Consider the following 19,231-nt stretch of genomic DNA (forward strand, 5'->3'; position numbering starts at 1 on the left):
TAATTCCTGCTGGTCTATGCAAGGCAAGGCTAATTGCTATTTCTTGATTTCTATCTTGAAACTCTTCTATCTTGAAAATCCTAACATGTTCTTTTATTTGAGTTGTCAAAATAGAATAAAAATCTTCAACATCATCAAGAAAATTAAAGTATCTCTTTTGTACTTTGCTACTGGCTTCTAAAACATTAATTCTCCCACGTCTGTTCCGTTTTTTTGATGGCAATTTTACCTCTGCTCCTCAAATGCAGGTGTTGTCTAGCAGGTTTTGCGTGCTCAAATTACATAATCTCTGTGGGTGATATCATTTATTCACCGGCAACTATTCAACTTTATGTTTACATTTGTTATTCCTTTACATTCTTTGTTGACTACTCTTTAAGTGCCAAACCTGTATAAACAATGGCTTGCTGCACTATATATTTACATGCCACCCAGTTCTGAAATAAACTTCAAGGAATTTAAATGGATAGTATAACAACCAAAAATATACTGAATTTTACTTAATAAGAAACATAGGCTGGGTGCAGTGGCTCCCACCTGTAATACAAACACTTTGGGAGGCTGAGGCGGGCAGATCACTTGAGGCCAAGAGTTCAAGACCATCCTGGACAATATGGTGAAACACCATGTCTACTGAAAATACAAAAATTAGCCGGGCACGGTGGTGCGCACCTATAATCCCAGCTACTTGGGAGGCTGAGGCCGGGGAATTGCTTGAACCCAGGAGGCAGAGGCTCCAGTGAGCAGAGATCATGCCACTGCACTCCAGCCTGGGCAAGGGATTGAGGCCCTGTCTCAAAAAAAAAAAAGAAAAGAAACATCATAATGTAAGTAGGCTATGAGGTTCTAGTCAGGTGCTACCTTTAACTGTGCTTAAGAAAAATTTTTTTGGTTAAAAGCTTTGAAGGAGCCAGGCCAGTTCCATAAATCTAGGCCATAACCTTACTTTCCTGGGGCAATTTCAATCCATCTCCCCGGCCCCGCCAAAAAAATGGGAGGCAGGGGGCCTATTTTATACAAAATACACCTTACTACAATAGGGACTAACTGAAGCACATATTTTCACCATCTTCTTCACACGGTATGTATTACATTTTGTACTTCTTTGTATTTACAAAGGTACACTCACATGTCTACGAATTGCTTTGCAAAAGACCTAACTATGCATGTGAAACTCACATTTAATATTGAAAAATAAACCAGTAAATATTTACATAATTACTTTCAGATCTCTAGGCCAAAGTGCTAAAAACTTGAGGTCATGTTATAAAGCACCATCCGAAGCAGCAAAACTACCTTGATAACAATGAGCAGGTTTTTAGAGTGAAAAAACAGTTAAAATTTAGGAAGACAATCTTCAGGTATAATCTAGTGTATCACTTTAAGACACCTATTAGTTTGTACCCAAGTGCTGCAAAGAGACAATACTGGTAGCAAAATTCTCATTTATTTGTTAATCAAATACTTCAAAGTAATAGTAGGATTTGTTTTTTTGGTTTGTTAATGAATTCAAAGTGTTATAACTTTTATATATTTTTAAGTTGCCCCCCCCAACAATTATCTTTAAAGAGTACTAAATGGTGACTGTTCCATAAAATATTAAAACAAATATCATTTTAAGAAAACATTTCATTTCTCACTTTTTAGGATGAGCCTCTCAGAATACTTAAGACAGTATACTATAATCAGTTACTACTAGAGCCTTTAGTTTCACACTTTTAAATAAACAGGAAATAGAAAATGGACAGTGAATACAATATTTTTACCATGTCCACAGCCTGAATTACAAGTGTATTTATTTAACTTGATTCTCAACTGCTAAAGAGATAACAATGGATGAAAGGGAGCGAAAAACAAAAGAAAAGAGGAGCAAAATACAATGAAAACATATTTTAATGGTACTGAAATTTCTATGCCCATCTCTATCATTACATGTAAAAAAAAAAGGGGGGGGGGGCTTTCAAATTTAATGGAAAAATTCTAATGTTTAAATGTGAACTTTTCAAAGACAAACTTTCTACATTAAAGAAATAAACATGTCTCCCATCACTACATGACTGAATATCACATTTTTTGAGGAATATAAAGGGGAAAATCTGCTAAACTATTAGGGTTTTGGGATTTTTAAGTTTTTTTTTTTAAAAGGACAAGTTATTCTATATAAGCAATAATTATTTATACTATCTTACATATAGGAAAATTCTAATAAAGATGCCTGGAGTACCACAATTAAAACAACAACAAAAAAGATGCCAAGAGTTAGGTGTTTCGTATCTAATACAGAAAAAATGATATCCATTCTCAGCAGTTTTCTGTATTATACTTATATGTGGGAAGGCAACAGTCCAGTTAAGAGGTATCATTTATATAGCTTTAAAGTTTATAACACATTCTCAAACACACCATTTTTAAAACACAAAATTAACCAATGATGTAATATATCTACTTTCTATAATAAACTGGGGCTCAGTGAAGAAAAAAAACTGCTCAAATTCAATAAAGTAGAAATTATCAGAGTTTACTTTTCAACTCAGGAATTGAGGTAGTCTATCACATTAGGACATACGTATACTTTATATTCATCTCTACCTTACTCAATTGTACTATTTTTTTTTTTTTTTTTGAGGCAGAGTCTCGCTCCGTTGCCCAGGTTGGAGTTCAGTGGCATGATCTTGGCTCACTGCAACCTCTGCCTCCCGGGTTCAAGAGATTCTTCTGCTTCAGCCTCCCAAGTAGCTGGGATTACAGGTGCCTGCCACCACGCCCGGCTAATCTTTATATTTTTAGTAGAGACAGGGTTTCACCATGTTGGCCAGGCTGGTCTTGAACTCCTGAACTCAGGTGATCCACCTGCCTCAGCCTCACAAAGTGCTGGGATTACAGGCGTGAGCCACTGCACCTGGCAACTGTACTATTTTCAAAGTGGCTAAACAGCAATTTATAACCATCTTTAACACCTTAATACAAACTACAGTACCTCGAACATTCAAACAATTATGTCAAATTTTACATTGTCTTGAATTTGAATGATCCTGAATTTGAATGTGGGCAAAATTTTCCTTACATCTAAATTTTAAAGAAAAGACAACTGGTCTCTTCCTTATAACCATCTTGGGCAACATATAAGGTAAAAAAAAAAAACAAGCAATGGTTTGAACTAGAAAGAATAGAACCTAATCAGAATATGTTTACCTTAACTATCTGCATACTATTTGAAGATGGCAGAAATTCTCACTTAATATTCAAAAACATACTTTCCATCTTGGTTTAACACATCTGTCATATTGATAGCCTTCTCTATGACTTCTCTAACCTACTGAGTAAAACCAAATCTGCTAGGAAGAAAAGCCAGAAAGTGTTTAATCTGTTAAAAGGATATTTTACCTATAATTTGTTGAAGGATACAAGGAATTCTATACTTAGTTTTATGCTTTCTTAAGTTGAACTTGTTATTTAATTCTCTTTGCTTGTTTGTATGTTTTAAGTCTTAACTATATAAATGATAACCCTTAACTGGAAGAAATGAGAAAACAAGCCAAAAACTGGGAGAAAATATTTGAGAAAGAGATATATGATGAAGGACTGTTATCCCAAAATATAAAAGAACTCTTAAAACTAAACACTAAAAAAAACCCCTCAATTTAAAAAAATGGGCTAAGATTAAACAGATACAAAAAAGATATACAAGGCCACGCATGGTGACTCACACCTGTAATACTAGCACTTTGAGAGGCCGAGGCAGGTGGATTTCCTGAGGTTGGGAGTTTGAGACCAGCCTGGCCAACATGGTAAAACCCTGTCTCTACTAAAAATACAAAAAATCAGCCAGGCTTGGTGGCGTGCACCCAGCTACTCAGGAGGTTGAGGCGAGAGAATTGCTTGAACCCAGAAGACAAAGATTGCGGTGAGCAGAGATCACGACACTGTATTCCAGCCTGGGCAGCAGAGTAAGACTCTGTCTTTAAAAAAAAAAAAAAAGAAGAAGAAGAAGAAAAAGATATACAGATGACAGTTAAGTATACAATAAGTATATCAAAAAATGTTAAACATTTTGTGTCATTAGGGAATTACAAATTACAACATCAATAAGACAGCAATACACACTTAATAGAATGGATTTCAAACACTGGTAACACTGAATGCTGGCAAGAGTGTGGAGAAAAAAGAACTTCTATTCATTGCTGGTAGAAATGGAAAGTGGTATAGCCACTTTGAGCTAAACATACTCATACTATGCAATCCAGCAATTGTACTATATTTGCCCAAATAAACTGAAAACTTAAACTCACAGAAGAAACTGCACACAGATGTTTACAGTAGCTCTATCCATAATTGACAAAACCTAAAAACTACCTATATGTCCTTCTGTAGGTGCATGGATCAACTGTGTCTATCCAGACAATGAATATTATTCCATTCTAAAAAGAAATGAACTATCAAGCCAACAAAAGATATGGAGGAAATGTAAAAGCATATTACTAAGTGAAATAAGCCAATCTGGAAAATATCTGTGGCTACCAGTAGTTAGCAGGATAAGAGGGATGAACAGGCCAAGGACAGAGGATTTTTAGGGCAGTGAAACTAGTTATGCATCATTAACAAAGGGATACTTTCTGGGATATGCATTGTCAGCCTATTTTATCATTACAGGAACAGCAATGAGAGTATTTAAACAAACTGAGATAGTACAGCCTACTACACACTTAGACTATAAGGTACAGTCTATTGCTCCTAGGCTACAACCTGAATAGCATATTATTGTACTGAATTCCACAGGCAATTATAATACAATGATAAGTGTTTGTACATCTAAACACATTTAAAATAGAAAAGATAATACGTCACACTACGACTTGATGATGGCTAAGAGGTCACTAGGCAACAGTTCAGATCCATTAGCATCTATGGAACCACCATGGTACACGCAGGTTATCACTAACCAAAAAGTCATTATGTGGCACATGACGGTATTCTGTATGATACTACAATGGTGAATACATTTGTCAAAACTCATATACAATGCCAAAAGCCAATCCTATTGTAAACTATGGACTTTGGGTGATAATTATGTGTCAATGTAGGTTCATGGACTGTTAACAAATGTACTGCTGTGGGGCAAACTATCTGCAGTGAGAAACACTGTGTGTGTGGATATGGATCATATGAGAAATCTCTGTACTTTCTACTTGATTTTACTAAGAACCTAAAACTGCTCTAAAAAACAAAGTTTATTAATTAAAAAAAAAAAAAAGTTAAGTAGCAACTATTGCCAAAGACCCAGGCACTTAAACATTCTTGATGTTACAAAAAGCATTTCAAATTTTCAAAGGCTTAAAAACTAAGATTACATTTTAATTATTCTTGCTTTTTATTTTATGTTTATATAACACAAAAAGCCATGTATTACATATTCTGAGACATGTCGAGCTATATTAGAATGATTTACATATTTGAATATTGATGAAAATATAAAGTGTAGATATCAACATTAGTAGGTAAAAACCCAACTCAGTTTAGTAAATAGGCTGGGATGTGGTCTATATCCATTTGCTTTGGAATAACTGTAATAATTTTTCTAATTTGGATACGATCGCTCAAATGGGACATTAACACACGAATATTTACCTTTGAGTCATAATTTTGAAGGCATCGGGGAGGTAGCAGTCTGTATTCTCCATCTGAAATGGGTCAGCATCACAAATCTTGTCATCCGTCCGACCATAGTTAGCGCTCTCAATCATGATGACATCACTGCCCGGGCATCGCAGATCTATAGAATAACCTTCACAGGATAATTCTCGCCTCACCAGCCCAAATGGTAAAGCTGCTCTGCTGAAACCTTAAAATAAAAAAGAAAGAAAATTAAACTGTAACTCATTTATAAGATAAATTATTTTAGTAAAGCATTTTCAAGTAATATGATTCATGTCTATCGTCAAGAGATGTCATAAACTCAGGCATTTATTAAATAATTTTTTGGTTCTCTACAATATGTCAGAAAATTATTTTTTATTCATCTTTATTTGGACTCTTCATCTTTACAAAAATAACCTAACAAATTACTTTCTGTATAATCAGAAACTAAATGGCTTTTTTAGTAAATCCAAATAATAATGACAAATTTAATCATGGATTTTATAAATGGTGACAAGTTTTACAAACAGAAAATATAACTACTAATCAAGAAAGAATTTTCATTTGCGCAATGGAATGAAAGCTCTGCTACACCCACTGGCCTTACTTTCTTATTTAATGTATACATATTAATTGCTATTGCATTATCTTAAAAAATACCTTCATCTTAGCAGTTTTTTCCCCACAATAACTAAGATATTTTTGGCACAATAAATATCTTAACAATAAGATACTCATGGCACAATAACTTATTTCCATTTAAATATCCTTTATTTAAAACTGACACTGAAAGGAATCAGCAGATGGACATTCAAAGGAGCCAGCACTGCTCCCATCCAACTCAACAAATTCAAAGACCTGAACGTGATCTTTTCTGAGATGTAAGTATATTCTTCCAAAGCAGTACTGGGTGACACACTGGTATGATTTTAAAAAGCAGCAATTTTCAAACCTGGCTGAACTCTCAGTTCTTCAGAGAAAACTAAAGGTGTAACTGGACTGAAGAGGGAAGAAAAGAATACCTAATCTGGAACTCAGAAATCTTCAGGAGATTGTGGCAAACCCCAACCTTGGTATGTTTTCACTAAGAAGGGTTTATAGTATGTGGAGAGTACTGTAGCATGTGGAGAGGTGCACTACTAATGCAGAAGGGATACAGAAACAGAGCTGGGTAAATGTCAGGGCAAATGGTACACAGGCCAAACTTCCAAAATATATTTCTTCCCCAACACGTTCATAAGCTTTTATATGTACACGTACGTACACACACACACACACACACACACGCACACACACACATTGCTTTTTTCTCCATCTCCTGACCTTGTACTGTAATACCTATACAAATAATTCAGCTTAAACTAGTATTACCATATTTATTTTAATAGAAAATATTTTTATGGCTTCAGAAGCTGACACATTTCTGTGGCAAAAGCTATGTGAAAATTCAAACAAATGACATCAAATAAAATTTTGAAATGCAACCTATTTTAAATACAGAGGCAATTTGCAATTATAAATTCTATAATAAAACAGAATAAATCCATTATTAGAAAATGCTAGGAATATTGGAACACATTATTAAAAGACTGGCTTGGAGCCATACTCACAATTCTTACTATTTTGTCAAAACACAGAACTGATTATAAAGCACTGTGGTTTTTAAAACCCAAGCCCTTTAACTTTTGTTGTTGTTAGTTTGCAGGATTAGAGTTACCATTCTAAGTGAATTTTCCTCTGCTTTTGAAACCTATTTGAGAACTGGCATAGTTGAGTGTGTTACTGTTTTGATAATTCAGGGATGGGAGTCTTAAAGCTTTAGTCACAGTCATCCAGAAAAGTACAGTAAGGTCTGGCGCTGTGGTTCACGCCTGTAATCCCGGCACTTTGGGAGGCTGAGGCGGGTGGATCACCTGAGGTCAGGGGATTCAGGACCAGCCTGGCTACCATGGTGAAACCCCATCTCTACTAAAAATACAAAACGAGCTGGGTGTGGCGGCGCACGCCTGTAATCCCAGCTACTCGGGAGGCTGGGGCAGGAGAATCATTTGAACCTGGGAGGCGGGGGTTGCAGTGAGCCAAGATCACACCACTGCACTCCAGCTTGGGCAAAAAGAGCCAAACTCCCATCTCAAAAAAAAAAAAAAAAAAAGTATAGTAAGGAAAAAGAAAAGAAAGATCAGGGCACTTTAATAATTTAGTAGATTGCCAAAACAGAATCTACTGGAGAAAAGAGATCATGGTACTTGCTATCGTTTGAATATGGCTTGTTCCCAAGTAGAGGCTTAGTCCCCAGTGTGGCCATACTGGGAGGTTGTGCCTTTAACAGGTGACTGGATCTTTATAACTCTTTCTTTTCCCCTTGCCCCCGCCCCAAGACAGAGTCTTGCTCTGCTGCCCAGTGGCAAGATCTTGGCTCACTGCAACCTCTGCCTGGCGGGGTCAAGCAATTCTCCTGCCTCAGCCTCCTGAGTAGCTGGGATTACAGGCACGTGCCATCACGTCAGGCTAATTTTGTATTCTTAGTAGAGGCAAGGTTTCACCATGTTGGCCAGGCTGGTCTCCAACCCTTGACCTCGTGATCCGCCCACCTCCGCCTCCCAAAGTGCTGGGATTACAGGCATGAGCCACTGTGCCCAGCCGCAAAGTTTTTGTTTTAAGACTGGGTTAGTTCTCAAAGGAATGAATTAGTTTTTTGCATTCCCTTGTCCTTCCACTTTTCAACCATTCTAGGAAGCAGCATGAGGCCCTCACCAGATGTGGCTGCCCACCTTCGACCCCAGAACCCCAGAACCCCAGAACCCTAAGCTAAATAAAACTCTTTTCTTTATAAATTACCCAGTCTGAGTATTTTGCTATAGCAACAGAAATTGCACTAAGAGTTCTTAATAGCAAATACCACTTTATTTAATCCTACAATGTATTTTGATTTAATTCATTAATGTTCTTTTCTAAATTATTTCTCTTACCTGTTTCGATTAAACTTTATATATGCAGATATATTAATCTTTACTAATGTGCTTATTAACATGTGATACAGTGCATATTCACTTTTAGTATATATATATCTACCCTGCTAGACTGTAGTAAGACTCTTAGTTATAATCTCAATGCCTACAATAGCACATGATACATAATTCTTATAAATGTGGAACCAAATTGTTGAATTAAACTAGTGATTGTTTAACACAACATAAATTGCAATGTGCTTTCCTTTGTAATGTCTATTTCCTTTGGTAGTGAAAACAAATGGTGAACATTAAAAACAAGGCAAACTACTTATCAATGAAAATTATCTGCCATCTCCCTCCCTCAAAAAAATATTTAAATTGCCAATTTATTATTATATATGTATCACTGGAATTGTCATAAGACAGATGGGTTACATATTTATACATTTCTCTTATCTAAAGTCTGTATTTCCAACCAAATATGTGTGTGTGTGTGTGTGTGTGTGTGTGTGTGTGTGTGTGTATATATATATATATAAAATGAATATATATATATTCTTTAAAAAACAAATATGAAGACAGAAATAAATATTACTTGCAAAGCAATTACTATGTGCTGGCACTGGCTTAAATGCTTTATATGGATCACTTTGTTTTATAAAAAATAAACAACGGAACAGTTGCTGTTATAATACCAATTTTACAGAGTATGAAACTAAGGCATCAAATAGCAGGAAATTTAGGGTCTCAATCTTACCACACGTTAGATTCTAACCCATGCAGGGAGCTTAGACTCCAGAACCCTTCTCTGATCAACTCTGACTACTCAAGCCATTTTGCTGATAAAATAACAAGATTTATTTTATAAGTCTTCATACAATCTGAAAATCACCAAAGAATATATTAGTTAAACTGACAGGAAATAATTATTGTAAAGGTTCACAAAACTACATGAATAGTAGTGAAAATCGTATTTGTAGAAATGTAAACATGTGTACCATAAATATAAAGACAGCAAATGCTATACTGTAGGTACACATGGAAAGAGCACTGAACACTGAAGTATGAGTATATGGGTCAGTCTTGTGACTTTGGGCAAAGTCATTTTACTTCTCTGGGTTTTAATTAAAACCTTTTCTGAAGAATTAAAGTCATTTCGAAGTCCTATAAAATTTCCCCAATCTGTAAGTCTAAACAGGCAAGCTCCTTTTAATCAAGTACACATGCTATTCTAACATTTCAAGTGATCAATAATTAACAAACAACTTGCTCTGTTTTCTTAAAATATAAATATAACATTGTTAACATGAATGTGCTGTGCACATCCATACAGATTGTGAGGTACTGTCAAAATAATTTTCAAAAGTCCACGTGACAAACTAAGCAGGGTTCACACAAATCACAGGAAAACATGTTCCTAGGTTAACTATTTTAATCAATGACTTACTGGAAAAGAGAAAATAAACATGAATCAATTATGGAAAAGTTCTCTAGTTGTGGCCATGATGGGAATGGGTGGTCAGACATGCCTCATTGTACTTTCCTTTCATTGGAATTCTGACACAGCTGACTATCCTTAACATTAAAACAGAGACCTTAAGACTGACAGAACTGCCCCCCACCCTTTGTTTTCTGAGATGGAGTCTTGCTCTGTCACCCAGGCTGGAGTGCAGGAGTGCAGTGGTGCAATTTTGGCTCACTGCAACCTCCACCCACTGGGATCAAGAGATTCTTCCACTTCAGCCTCCCCAGTAGATGGGACCACAGGTGCGTGCCACCATGACTGGCTAATTTTTGTATTTTTAGTAGAGATGAGGTTTCGCCATGTTGGCCAGGCTGGTCTCAAACTCCTGACCTCAGGTGATCTGCCCACCTTGGCCTCCTAAAATGCTGGGATTACAGGCGTGAGCCACCACGTTTGGCCAGAACTGCATATTTCCAATCTATTCTCTCTTAATACCTGCTACCTAGAGGCTTCATCTGCATAATAAGAACCCTGGTCCTCACAACCCCTATCTTAACCCAGACACTTTCTTCTATTGATTCAGGTCTTTATTAGTAGACAAACCCTTTCAACCAGTTGCCAATTGGAAAATCTTTGAATCTACCTATTACCTGGAATCCTAACTCTACCCTTTGGGTTGTCTTACCTTTCCAAACTGAACCAATGAACATCACTCATGTACTCATTTCTGACTTATGTCTCCCTAAAATGTATAAAACCAAGCTGTAGCCCAACCGCCTGGGGCACATGTTGTCAGGAGCTCCTGAGGCTGTGTCACGGGCATGTCCTTAATCTTGGCAAAACAACTGATGGAAAATAAAAAGTTTACATACATTTTTAAGAAAAATATAAATTGTTGTGCCTTCTTTGACCATTTTACACTCTTTTCCTGCAAACTTCAAGGTATATAGCTCAACCTCTTCCACCAACAATGCTACTTCAAAGGAACTTTGAAAAGCCTTTAATAAAATTATTGCAATTAGTATCAATTTTTTAAACTCAACCTTTTCACTAAATAAATCTTATGAAAGACATAAAAACCTATTCCAGAAAACATTTATTTACTCCTTTATTTATATCACATTAATGATCTAGAATACTGACTCACGGGAAGAAATCATCAAAAAAAAAATATAGATATATATATTTTAATCCTTTGCCAAGTCTATATAATTGATTCCCAAATATGGTTACATCAGAATCACCTAGTAAACTTTTTATAAAGACAAATCTTGAAGCTCTATCCCAGACCTACTGAATCACAATCTCTGGGTCAGATGAAGCTACACTATCTGTAATTTGTACAACAAAATATTAATTTACTTATAGCACACTGGTATAATAACTAAGATGTGCAAAGAATGTCTCTAAGACCTTTGAAAAATAGTTTTTTTTCTCTATCTGACTACATATTTGTTGTCATTGTCACCATATTTCCTCTTAATTCTCCAAGACAGTTCTACTTTGATTTTTGAATGTATTTGTAATAGCTGCTTTAAAATCCTTATATGCTAAATCTAACATCTGGGTCCACATCAGAGGCAATTTCTATTTTATGGATCAACTTTTCTGTTTCTTTATGTATCTTATAAATGTTTTGTTGTTGAAAACTATACATTTTAAATAATATACCATTAGCAACTCCGGTTTCAGATTTCTTTCCCCTGAGATTTGCTGCTGCTGTCGTGGTTTCTTTTTAATATCTCGGCTGTATTTAATATGCAGAATCTCTGCCCCCACAGTGTATGGCTGCTTATGTCTTTGCTCACTGTTTTATTTTAATTCGTTTGAATTCTTACTTTTATTTTTTAGCCTCGGCTCCTAGATATCACCTCTGTCTGCATGGCTTAGTGGTCAGCCAATGACTGGGCAGAGACTTTGCACAAAAACCATGGGCCCATTATTAAGTCTCCACTCTTTGCTGATGTGATTGTGTGTTAGAAAGAGTATTAAAAGTTCAAGCAGTTTACAAGTCAGACTCAGTCATTTACTTGCTGCCAAGTCCTCTCATGTCTCCTCTGTACATGTGTTTAGCTTCCCAGTTAGTTAAGAATGCACAGAAAGTTTATGGCTTCTTCATTTCCAAGATTTCCCTGTTAAGTTTCAGAATGGTTTCCAGTCATCCCAACCGGAACTACAACCAAAGGATAGCAGAGCTACAGGTTTTCCCCATTTTTTTTTTCCCCTACAGTGTTTACTTTCATTGACAACACTGCTGGGCATGAATTTCCACCCTCTACTCCAAATCACGTCAGCTCTTCACAGCAGTAAAGACACTGGTTTTGAAGGCCAATCTTGCCCTGATGAAACTTCCACAATGACATAGTTAAGGAGTAAGAGATGGAGGGATTGCGGGGGATAAGGAGCAGCCCCATGCTAGAAGGCTTTAAATATCTGCTAGAAGTTCTAGTAGATTTTCATAAATAATGTTTCCCCGTTTGTTGTTTGGCTTTGGTTACTTTCCAGCTCCCAAAATGGTTGTTGACAATTCTAATTTTACACTTGTTTCAGAGGGAATTTGCCACCCTCAGAAGTCCCTCTAAGGACTTTATAAATATTTCCTGATTATGAATCCTCAAAACAACCATACAAGATAGGTAACATTATTATCAACATTTTACAGAGGAGGAAATTGAGGCAGAGAAAGATTAAGTTTTCTACACTTATATCCAATAAAAATGAAATTAAGATTTCAAACCCAGTAATTCAGCTCCTGGGTTCATGTTCTTAAATGTTACTTTAATGCCTCTCCAAAAGATGATGGCCATCAGCAGCAGGTTTGGGAACAGAGTTGTAAAGAACATCGTTATGGTATGCTGGCTGCTACTAGTCTTGGGGGAAGAAAAGGAGCAGGGAAGGAAACTGTGTCTGATGGTCAGCGAAATGGCTTGGTGAACATAATCAACATAAAGACATCTCCAAATTAATGCCTTTTAACCACACTATTACAGTGATATTCATTCCAAGCTGTATTTTCAATCTATTTCTATTTCAACAACAACAAAAAAATAAGCATCCCAACCAGCAAAATGGAATCCAATCCATCTTGCAACCCTGACAATTGAAGAGAGAACTGGTGGAAGGCCCTGTGAGCAAAAAATCAATATTGCAGCTTTGTGCTGTGCAAATGTGAATACCACCAAATAGCGGTGCTTAGAGTAAAATGAACTGTTTTGCTCCATTTTCTCCTCTCTGAACAAATGATTTTGAAAAGACAGTTTTTCCCCCCAAGCTATAAAATGTCAAGCAATAACTCTCTCTGCTTTAGGCTAGTGATTGGAATAAATACCTCCCGGCAACAGGTGCAGCGACTTAAGACTGAAATCATTCACATTCAGGGGTAACTCCTAATAAAGAGATGCACTGCTACCGGATGGGAATTTGTAAGACCAGAATTGAAATTCTATCATTAAATTTGGCATCATTTATAAGAATTTCTGCAAGAAAATATGCTGCTCTGACAACAAACTACACTTTGTTGTGATAAACTTCAAGTGCTTGTTGAGGAACATTTGCTTTTCTAACAAAGTCTCCATTAACTCTGTTCCTTAAAACATTTCTGTAAAATCACACATTCCCGTAAGTGTTCTTACTACGCTGTACTATAAAGAATTCAACTTTTCTTGTACTGTTTTTCTTAATTACTTTGAACTAAATACTGTCATGTTTGCTACTGCTCATGCTGTTTGAGGGTCCCAGGAAGCACCATGCTTTTTGATTATCAGGGACCTCTATGAGAGTGAGGCTGTGACTCTAAGCCATGCTGAAACATTAACTCAAGCCATAGTCTATTACCAGTGCTGGCATATGAAATCTCTTTATTACTCCTGTTTATATATGTTAGCAAAATTTCTTCTTAAAATGGAAATGAGAAAAATACTTAAGGAGGAGGGGACATGATATCAACCGGCTGAAGTGAAATTTAGGAGCATCCAGAAAGCTTATTTCAATTTCATCTTAACTTAGATGAAAATAGTGTTAAAAGTAAACCTAAAAGATAAGTTGTCACTGATAGTCCAACTTTTCCACTCATCTCTGCATATTCATGGAGCCAACTAAGCACAATTTTTAAAATCAAGGATGCATAATAAAGCTTTTTTATACCACAAGGCAGAATGTTAACAACCCATTTCGTGTAAATTTGTAGAAGATCCTTTTGTTTTAATTATTTAATTAGATCCACTTTAGAAATGCCTTTATCAATCAAGCCCTAAAACATCTACTTTTTTGTGCTTACTTATATGTAATTCCTTTTACCTGTCTGTATTATGTTACAAACCTAAACTACAACATGTGGAAAGTAAAAAAGACCTACCTACTTTCACCTTTGAAATTGTTCTTATGCAAATAATTCAGAAAATAAAAGAATGCAATGTTATTTTCCAAAATAAGCACACTGGCCTAGAAAATGTTGCAATTTGTATATAAGTGGGGTGAGCATGAAACACCCAACAAATGCTTACAGAAATATGAAACTGTTGCAAAAGAAAGTGTTCCAGCAATTTAAGATCATATAACTACACAATCATCAACTCAGTCCAAATAAGCGATATGCCTTAGCTTTATGTGTCATTTTGGTTTAGAAGCTGTTTTTTTGTTTGTCTGCTTTAGGTAGAGAGAGCCTCACTCTGTTGTCCAGCTGGAGTGCAGCGGTACAATCATAGTTCACTGCAGCCACAAGCTTCTAGGCTCAAGCATATGGGCTCGAAATCAGCCTCTTCCCCACCCCAGAGTAGCTAGGACTGCAGGCTCATGCCACCATGCCCAGCTAAATAAGCTGTTGATTATTTTGGAAATATTTTAAATAATGAAGTACTTCAAAAAATTTTTTTCTAAGAAGAATGTTTACAGTTTATTTGAAATCTTAAGTCAAATCAACTTAAATACAAAATACTGTTACACTGAGAAATACACCAATATTTTCCAACAAATACATGCATAATGAAAATACATATTTAAATCCAATTATGCAAGCTACAAGGTAAAAATTTTCAACTTGGGGATTTGCTAAGAGTCACAAAATTCTGGACACTCTAGATGCTCTAAGGTAAAAATATAGTTTTAGAAAACCATTAGCTGATAGTTTCAAATACTACTACTTCTGAAAAGCCTTTTGACATTTTAAAAAGAAAGTACACATTATGAGTCAAAAACACTGTAGGGTTAAATTCCTTACTAGAAAGAAATTAATTTCTCCTACCTAAAAACTTCTAAATTATCTACCACTAATTAATAATTCACAAGTACCATGAAAACATATTTCAGTTATAAAATATTATGTTTAATACTTAACTTAAAAAAATTCCTGATAAGCACATCTATTAAAAATAATATATGCCACAAAGAGATGCTATTAGTCTCAGTATATAGTTACAACTTCTAAGTTCACAAAGGCAGAACACTTTTATTCTGATCTACTTTTTTTAAAAAAAGGTGACTTTCACACTAAGCTTCAATATTACCCAATTATTCAGTGCCTCTGTTTAAACTATCTCCTCCGCACAGGATGTTCCCCTCATTTTTCTGTTAGGCAACAATTACTCTTCAAAACCCAGTTCAAGACACCAGGTCTTGACAACAGGGAAAGGAGAACCTGAGCTTAGGTTTGGGTCATTTGTTTTGTTTCTTTCAATCAACATCTACTGAGTACCTACTATGTGCCTAGCACTCTTCTAGACACTTCGGATACAAGGAACAAAAATACAATAATCCCTGTTCCTGAGTAACAAACATGGGGGATGAGACCTCCTTCAGGACAAGTGTCATTTATCTGGTTCACTACTATAATGCCAAAATGTAGTAAAGGACCAATTTACGGTGTTTATAGAGTGACAAAATAAAGATGTTAAATAAATGGATATATGAATGAACGAACAATTATGAGCTCCTCTACCAGAGCAGGTAACACATTCTAAGGGTCTTTGTACTTATATTACCTCCTTACTGGACTCTGAGCTTTTCAACAGAAACTGAATATTATTTATTCAGGGACACAGTAGGCATTTTATTTTTACTTTATTTTACTTTATACTTTATTTACTACTGTAATTCTTATGTACCAGAAGACGTTAAACATACTCAAGAACATAAAAGTTGTTTTAAGAGGAAAAGAAACAAAAACACCACAGTTTTATCTTTTATATATATATTAAAGTTTTGAGTTTATAAATTTAAGACATGAACATCATCAGAAAATGTTTTTTCAAAAATCCAGATATCAAGAGATAAAGAATATAAATAGGACAAAGATGACATTTTCATCAGAGTCCCCTAATCAGTGGGACTCAACTATGAAAATATGCTCTTAAATGACTGACGACCTGCTAGAGTTCAAAATCATTCCAGAGTTTCCGCCCCCCTCCCACCCCCCCCAGGAAAACAGGAAATACTCTTTACAATTATTATTTATTTTTTATAACTAGTTAAAACCAGTTTAACATCAATAAGTTTCTAGCAAAAATTTAATATCTCAAGTCATTCGCATTGTCCTAGCAAATTAAAATTCTTAAGTAACTCTGTATAATGCATTCACTGTCAACAAAGAAACTAGCAAACAATTACAGAATAAGTAAACAGCAATTTCATCATCTCCTCAGGTATAATTTATTTCCAACTGTATGTTATTTAATATAATCTATCTTATAATTTTTACTATCCTTTTGTTATTATAAATTTCATTAATTCACTCCCACTTCCATCCAGCCTGAGTATGTATTTATTCTTAAAAGTAATTAAATAAGAAGCAAAAATGCAGAAATGAGCTATTTGTTCCCATATCCAGTGACTCACTCCAACATTGCTAGGTAAAGGTTTCCACTCCTTTTTTGTCACTGATGCTAGAATTCATTAGGGTGGAGACTTCATTTAAAGTATTTCCCAGGCAGGTTTCCCAGATCAAACAGAGTAAAAATTTGGATTTTAAGTCTTTTTAGTTAATACGTTGTTGTATTTAAATATAAGCAATTTTTTTAAAGCACTAACACAAAAAAACCTCTTAACCAAAATTTCCTTTTTAAAAAGGTACTTTCAGGTCTGGGGCGGTGGCTCAGGCCTGTAATGCCAACACTTTGGGAGGCCGAGGCAGGCGGATCACCTGAGGTCAGGAGTTTGAGACCAGCCTGGCCAACATGGTGAAACCCCGTCTCTACTAAAAATACAAAAAACTTAGCTAGGTGTGGGCGCCTATAATGCCAGTTACTCAGGGGGCTGAGGCAGGAGAAACGCTTGAACCCAGGTGGCGGAGGTTGTAGTGAGCCAAGATTGCACCACTGCACTCCAGCCTGGGCAACAAGAGTGAAACTCCATCTCAAAAAAAAAAAAAAAAGATACATCTAAATTGAATCACATGAGTGACCACAATGTAGATGAATGAAAGAGTTCCCTACCAATTTTTATGATATTTCCATATTAATTTTTATTAGGCAACAATAAACTCTAAAGGTATAAAGTTACCTGTGTAACAACAGCTTCCCCCTCAAAGGTTTCTATAAGGGGGCCAATTAATACCAACTCTAGAACTTATTTGGGTTAACAACATTGAAACTGCACTGAAACCACCCACTCATTTCTCTGAATCCCAAGACGAATCCAAAGGTGACCACAGGCAACCACTGCTGACTCAAGCAAGTGTCTTAGAAAGGAAAGACACTATATCCCCATATATATTCTTATGACGTATTTATTTCTCACTTTAAGTGGGAAAGATTAACACTCTGAAACTAGTGGCACCTCTTGACTTTCCACAAATTATTACCCATGCTAATAATTCAATCACTTAAAAAGTATCAGCCATGTAACCTTTTACCCACTTAAGGCTGTGATGTCATGTCTTTCTTCCTGCGTGCTTTAAAAAAGGAAGTTTCCCTAAAACTTCAAAAGGCTGTAAATTAAGCCTTTTATTTTTCTGAACACACTAATTCTATTGGTAATAATAGACATGTTTTTCTGCTGGAGTAACAAGGCATTTTCCAACAGGTTTCTAGAGAAAAAGAAAACATATTGAAATAATTTCTCATCTCAAAAAATAACTTATACAATCAAAGTTGTTTTTTTAATTTCTACTCTTTTTCCTTTAAACAATGTTTCATATTTGATTCTCAATGATGCTACATACATGAAATTTCTAAAATATACATTGTCACTACTAACACATAGATGACTCTTTTTTAATAACTGAAGATTATTTTTATCTCACAGATATAAAGATAAATTTCCAAAAGATATATAGAGCTTGTGGAAACAACTAATCAAGTGGATAATATGATATATACAAAACAAACAAAAATACTCTAGTGAATGCTGTGACTATTGTGCTATTACTTTTCTCAATGAATGCTCTTGGACCAATTAAAAATTGCAAAATAGAAGAATAAATAAAATGTAGTAAGGAACCCACTCTGTGAACGCTACCTCAAAACACAATAGATGCAAACTGAAAATAGATAGATGCAAACTGAAATAGATGCAAACTGAAATAGATGCAAACTGAAAATAATTTTTTAAAAAACCACCAAACAGAAAATAGCACTTATTTATTGCTTCATTCATTATGTATCTGTGTCCTTAACACATTCGAATTCCTCCATTAGACAAAGCTGGAATAACCAGAACAAACTAACAATACAAGTTGGAGACAACTCTGCCACTTCCAGAAACTACAGAAAGTCCATCCAGTTGTAAAAGCTCTTCCTGAAGCAAAGAGATGACTTACAGAAGTAGTCTATTAACTGTGATACTATGAGTTGGACAGAAACCAATTCCCAAAAATCATATGAAGGTTATAAAGTCATTCCTTAAATGACAATGTAATGACTTTGATTTCGTGGTTGGTTTCAGTGTTACCATTTTTGTGTTTGCTATTGAGGTCTGTTCAATTTTTAATGAAATGATAAGGTTTTTATTAAAGAACACAAACTATTTTCCAATCTTGTCAACACAACATTTGGGGAAAGGGGAAAGCAGGGAGTTTATTTTAACATTGTAAAGTTACAAAATGTTACCTTAAAAAAGAAGTAATACTACTTTTCTGCAGAGTTAAAATTATATCCTTTCTTGTATTTAACTGCAAGCTGAACATCAAGGGAACTAAGGAACAGCACGGTAGCAGATCCAACGGTATAGGCCCTGCCCCTACACACTACAG

The 19,231-nt window shown here is 35.4% G+C and overlaps 1 protein-coding gene across 25 annotated transcripts in view; it reads right to left on the reverse strand.

Annotated features, from left to right (window-relative positions):
- The window catches only part of ADGRL2 (adhesion G protein-coupled receptor L2), a 295,308-nt gene that overhangs the window by 79,606 nt on the left and 196,471 nt on the right, over positions 1-19,231 (reverse strand). For all 25 annotated transcript variants that reach the window (XM_054499971.2, XM_063653684.1, XM_063653672.1 and 22 more), the window contains one exon: positions 5,626-5,839. In XM_054499971.2, the coding sequence (XP_054355946.1) occupies positions 5,626-5,839 (214 nt within the window). The remainder of the gene's footprint in view (positions 1-5,625; positions 5,840-19,231) is intronic.

This window comes from Pongo pygmaeus, chromosome 1 (assembly GCF_028885625.2).
Source record: "Pongo pygmaeus isolate AG05252 chromosome 1, NHGRI_mPonPyg2-v2.0_pri, whole genome shotgun sequence".
NCBI classification, from domain to species: domain Eukaryota; kingdom Metazoa; phylum Chordata; class Mammalia; order Primates; family Hominidae; genus Pongo; species Pongo pygmaeus.